The sequence below is a fragment of the Apteryx rowi genome, unplaced genomic scaffold (assembly GCF_003343035.1).
Source record: "Apteryx rowi isolate R43461 unplaced genomic scaffold, aptRow1 scaffold_15, whole genome shotgun sequence".
NCBI classification, from domain to species: Eukaryota; Metazoa; Chordata; class Aves; order Apterygiformes; family Apterygidae; genus Apteryx; species Apteryx rowi.
Window position 1 is genome coordinate 2,261,426 of NW_020447752.1, and position 6,000 is coordinate 2,267,425.

Sequence of the window (6,000 nt, forward strand, 5' to 3'; positions counted from 1 at the left end):
ATATCACTGGACCTGGTTGGGGCCGTTGGAAGGGGGAGGGAGGGAGTAGAAAAGGTGAAAGAACAATGTTGAGGTTCTTTGTAAAACTTGATTCTAATAAGCAAAAGGACTTTTGAAATCAGCTTATTTTAAAATTCTGTTTCTCATGTGGCTGCCTGTATATTCACTGCACGAAATATTGAGAGACTTGTTTAATTGCATCAAATTTTTTCTTTTCATCAAACTCTAATTACATTTTAATACTTCTTTTTGTTTGTGTGCAATTTTCAGTGATGGTACATTAAATCCAAATGGAGTAAGATTTGGAAGTTCTGAAATCTATAACATAGGTATGAAATTAACTTTCCATCTCTTTCAATTATGACATTGTCTGTAGCTGTAAGTCTGAAATGTAAGCCTTATAAAGGTGGCTGGAAGGATTAAGTGATGAAAGACTTGCAATTTTCCAAATGAAAGTTATTAAAGAGCATATTAGTGTTAATAGTAAAATTCTGTTTTGTAGACTTGAAATTGGTTGCCTTCCTAAAACATCGGCAGGCCTGGAGATGACCAGCTGAGCTGTGTTGGGTTCTCCTCCATTAGATTTTGCTTTCATCCAAAAAGGTCTTACAAATTATTTCATGCAGCTTTGTAAGAGCGAGCCTAACTGCTGAGGCTTTTCTTCTTTCCCAGGACAAGCTCTTGACACTGTTTGTTTTTCTGTGCCATTGTTGATGATTATAACTTACATTGCCATAACTGAATCCATGAGCGGAGGGACTGCCAGTGAAGCCAGGAGGAGGGTGGAGGGGTTAGATTGCACTGCTGTAGCTTATTGAATTGAAATATTGTTCTGCTGGGAACAGTGTCTTCCCTGTGCTGTGTGAGATTTGGAGGCTCAGCCTCCCCTTGTGCGTGGTAGAAAAACTGTGAATGTTTGTGGCAGCTGCCCTGGGTCATGCTTCACTTCAGCATTTCTGTACTTAAACCAGGGSGAACAGTTTCTCTCAGCGTTGGAACACGCACAAAGGCCCAAAGTTAAATTGGTAACTTGCATCTGGTTCTGGCTCCCCAGTATCAATGGTTTTGCAGTAAAAATAGCAGTTTCAACTGGGACTGTGATTTGAATATTTAGAATTTAAATCCAGTACAGCCTCTGAGATTGAGCTGCGCAGCGCTTCCCAGCTCAGAGAAGTTCTCTCTTAGCAGTAAAGGCTGTGAAACTGCGTGCAAAGGTGCTAAGCTGGAACTTAGGCACCACTTGCAACTCCTCGTTCTTCTGTGATCAGGCATGTTATTTTTTTGTCTATGCAGCAGTGGGGATAATAGCCTTGTCTTACCTCAGTGGTTTGTGAGAAAAGCCAAAGCAAATGGCTTTGTGTAAAAGCCATTATCAGTCCCAAAAGCTGTAGCAAATTTTGCTTGTCCTGAGCCAAAACATATCCAGTCCTTAAACCTGGATTTTCACTTGAGCAGGAGTCAGAATTTTAGATTTTTTCAGAGCACCCTGAAGAAGCTCTTTGAGAATAACCTCGTCAGCATGTCCTTCTTTCCCCTTCCACCTCTAGGAGATGTGATGTATTTCCTTTGGTGCAATTACAAAAAGGTGTATCCAGAACAAAACACAAATGCATATGCTAAAAGACTTCTTTTTTTCCTTTTTCTCCAGTTGAAGCCTTTGAGGAGGTATCAGATAGCCTCTGTGTCCCGCAGTACAACAAAGATGGGGAGGAAAGAGTGATACTCTTCCTGAAGATGGCCTTAAACTGTGCGTTCAGTGAGGATCTGGTGAAAAGAATTCGAGATGCAATACGTATAGCACTTTCTGCTAGACATGTTCCAAGCCTCATTCTAGAAACCAAAGGCATTCCGGTATGTCATGAAAAATGCTGCCTACTTTTTTCTTTGTCACCTTGAATAGTAATTAAGGAGCAGTTGTCATTGCTCTTCAAACCCACACACATGGAAATTTTAGCATCTCAAAAGTGTATTCGAGCTTTATAAATAGTTTGTCTATGTTGCCTAGCAACTTCATTTCTTCTCCTTTTCAGCTAAGCATGTTTTTATTTTTTAACAATACCTAAAAATGCCCATTCTCAGGTTATAAATATACATGAGTTAAGTATATAGTCCTGAGAAAACACAAGTCTTTTAAAGAAAAATATTAAAAAGGTAATTTAACTTTGGCTTTTCAGTCTACCCGTAAGCTTATTTTGTTTTTGTTTTCCTGTTTCAAATGACATTCTCGTGAAAGCTGAGAGCACTGAGCAAATGTATAAAATCATTTTGTAAACCATTTCACTTCTGCATCTGTTTAGCCATTTAAATGTAGCTCTATCACTGTCTTAGCGATGACTAAAAYGAAACCTTTGTGCAGGTGAGAGGGRGAGGGTGAAGTACCCACACCTAGAGACTCTGCACGCTCAGCCTGCTGGAGCTGCTCAGTGCGGGGCTCTGCAGCGCTCTTCCTTGCTGCGCGAGCTCCGAGTTGGGCTGCCTGTTTGCTGCTCCTCTCTGATGCTAGACCTTCCTCAGCAGCTCTGTGAACCCCTTACTGATTGCCAGGTGGGGGTGCGCTGTAGTTGTCTCATGTCCGGTCACACGTAGACTTTGATGCTTCCAGAGAAATGGCTTGAGACCTCAGACCAAATGCTCGATACTCTGATACCTGTGTACTTCCCAGTGTACGTTCCTGTGTGAAAACGGCCTAGGGTTCAAGCGTGGCAAACCTGTTCAGTTCTGCCAGCCTCCATAGTACCCACTGAGATACGATTCCGATCTGTGGAGTTGCTGCTCTTTCACGACATGTTGGGAAGCAGTATTAGGCTCAGAATATCTAAGTTGGGTGAGTGTAAGAACCCCTGAGCCTCTTAAATGGTGAAGCCTCGATCTTCCAGGCTGCAGCTGCGCTTCCTCATAAAACGTTGAACTTATAAGATGCATAAATCACCTGAATGTACAGGATAAAGTTGATGGCAGTGAGGTGTTTATGACAGTCTGCCCCTCAGGAGTGCCTGCTTAGATCATTAATTAGTTCACGCTTTGACTGAATTTACAATTGAATGAATTTTAATTACATTTCAGGTAAAATATACTGTGGCAAAGTGATCAAAGCTGTCTCCTATCTTTCTTTGAAGGTTTTGTTTGGAAAGGAAACCTCTTTCTATTTTCTGCTACTTTTAGAAATGTATTTGAATCCCCTTCTAAAAATAGCCTGTTCCTGATGATATTGTATACTGGCAGAAATTGGGGATAGCTGTGTTGAAGTGATTAGGGTTGCAGTGACACAAAGCACAGTTTCACCAGTTTAAATTGGAGCCTGGCCAGGTTCACAGTATTACCATTTGGAGTAATAAATCACATACAAAACTCTTTGAATTCACTTGCTCTTCAAGTGATGCACCAAACTCTTTCCTCCATCAAGTGTAACAGGAAAGGGAAGACATTATGTTGCGCTTTATGACTGCGTTCCAAGGTAGCTAATCTCTGTGTAAACCAACTACATGAAAAGTTTAATTTTATCATTGCTGGTTTTGTTTTTCAGTATACGATAAATGGAAAAAAAGTGGAAGTAGCTGTGAAAGAAATAATTGCAGGGAAAGAAGTTGCGCAGCGGGGAGCTTTCTCAAACCCAGAGACTTTGGACCTGTACCAAAATATTCCTGAGCTTCAGAATTTCTGAAGCCACTTTTTTTTTCTTTTTTGCCTCTGTCTTTTGTTCTGTGTTTGTTTTGTATATACCAATACTGTATGTAAAGAAAAAAAAAACTCTATTTAATACCAGTGGTTCTTTTAAAAGAAAAATATTTCGTTAAGTGCATTATGAAAGGCTTGGGTAAAGCATAGCTCCCTTTTATTAGTTAAATACGCCATATGTCTTGGAGTTATTCTTCCAGCCTGGAAGGAGGAACCTGCCTGTTCTGATTTTTATATATATGATGAATGCATCTTTTCTGGTTAGATTTACGTCAGCAGCCCATCAAACTGGAACACCAATAGCAAAAGTTGCGGTTCATAATAGAATATTCCTCTTTCATAAAAGATTCACTTTCCTTTTTTAACTGGATTTTTAGCTAAATTTAGTTTTCCAATCTGTATGTTTTAGAGCCAAATGCAAGGAATACATAGCAATTTTAAATATTTGACCRTGAAACAAGAAAATATTCCATACATAATGTGCATCTAAATGTTTTTATTAAGCCAGATCATAACGCACTGCACCCATTTGACTTGACTCCAAATGATTTCAGTCTTGAAATATCTCACGGTACCCTTGAAGATAATTGCTGCTTCATTTTATGATGTATCCTTCCTATTGTTTTAAGCTTTTAGCTCATTGACTTTTAGGGATTCGGAAAGTGAGAGAACAGTCACCTCCTTATTCCTGGTGTAACTCCAGATTATTTACACTGAATTTACTGGAGTTACTCTGGATTAACATCATTGCAGCTGAGGACAGCATTTCCCTTCCTGTTTCAAAGGGGTTTTTTGTCTTTAAGGCAACAGTCTGGCGTTACGTTAGCTGAACGGTTCCAGTGTGTTCATTTATTAAAACCTGATGGGTTTTGTAACTTTTTTACTAAATGCCATGTTGAAAGTGAAAGACTAAAATGTTTTCTAGCTCTGTATCCTTCCAGTTTATAAAGGGAAAAATACTGTTAGGAGTATATTAAAACAGTAAAATGGAAGCACTAAAACATTGTTTTGTTTTTCACAAAGAAAATACAATTGCAGTAGTTGTACCAAATCCCTGGCACTCATATCTCCTGCACTATGTGAATATTGTGGGTTAAGTATTTAATGCATTAAAATCTTGGGTGTCTTGATAATTGTGTTGGATGCATTCAGCATTGATAAAGAGTTAATTAAAAGAAAATAAATTGATTCTTAATATAAGTGTGTGTGTATATATATATATATATTTGTTTCCACTTTCACTCAGTTAATGTCTTTGTTTTCTTTTCCATTTGATTGGGTGTCGTGGAATCATTTGTAGCTTCATTTGTTATCTATTCTAACATTTTTATCCAAGTCCACCCCACTACAAAGCTGTTGCTCTCTGAAAGTTTTATCTGTTTGTTTTGTAGCGCCCAGGACAGGTGAGACATTGCTGCTATAGTTAAACTTGCACAACCAGCTCATTTAAAGGTCACAAGTCAACAGGAGCAGAAGAAAGTGTGCTGAAGATGTGCCCTGTATCAGCACAGGAAGAAGGGTTGTACGTTGGGATGTGTTACTGTTGTTAAAGGTGGCACGTCTGTGCACCGAGAGGCACGCACTCCTTTACTTAGCGCAAAATCTAGGAGTTYGTGTAGTTCGTGTTCAGCTGGAGCTAGTAGAAGTTAGTTGTGTATCCTCTCCACCCTGCGACAGCTGCCGCTGGCTAGCGCCGGTCGGCTGAAGGCTGGAGCAGAATTCAAGYGGTTACATCAAATCCTGCTGCTGCTAATCCAGTAAGAGTGAAACTGCCTATAAATGCGACTCTCTGATGGTCTATGACTGCATCGTCCAGGTCCGCTGCAGGATGCAGAAATGCCTCATTAGCAAATGAGGCTTTAAATAAGCTGCTTTCTATTTGACCTTTTGCACTGCGCCAAGACAGACAGTATAGCATGCTGGGATCCTATATGTTTTAATATAAAGACCAAGCATTCATTAAAGAAGTACAGAAATGAGCAACCCAGCTGCCAATAACCTATGATTAAAAGTACTTTTAAACTCCTTTCCCCTCTGGCATGCTATATATAAATTTTAGATTAACTGTGACTTTGTATTCATTAAAACTTCATTATATTGTTCTTTAATTCATGCAAAATGTCTGGAGTTTACAAAGCCTACAGATCCTTATTAATAAGTAATTTTCAAATATTTCATTAATTAAAGACAGTTTAGAAGCACAGATACATTACGAACATATATAGTGCCTAAAGGCTAATGGATTTTCTTTAAATCCTATATCCCCYTTGAAACACTGTACAAAGTTTTGTTAACAGATATAATTTGATCTTTGCAAATGGCAGA

General features: G+C 39.0%; 1 protein-coding gene across 1 annotated transcript in view; it reads left to right on the forward strand.

The window, feature by feature from the left end:
- AACS (acetoacetyl-CoA synthetase) overlaps positions 1-4,916 on the forward strand; it is a 56,806-nt gene extending 51,890 nt beyond the window's left edge. Inside the window, exons 18-20 of the mRNA XM_026058870.1 lie at positions 271-329; positions 1,649-1,851; positions 3,524-4,916. Coding sequence (XP_025914655.1) covers positions 271-329; positions 1,649-1,851; positions 3,524-3,661 — 400 coding nt within the window. The 3' untranslated portion in view covers positions 3,662-4,916. The remainder of the gene's footprint in view (positions 1-270; positions 330-1,648; positions 1,852-3,523) is intronic.
- Positions 4,917-6,000: the final 1,084 nt, after the last annotated feature.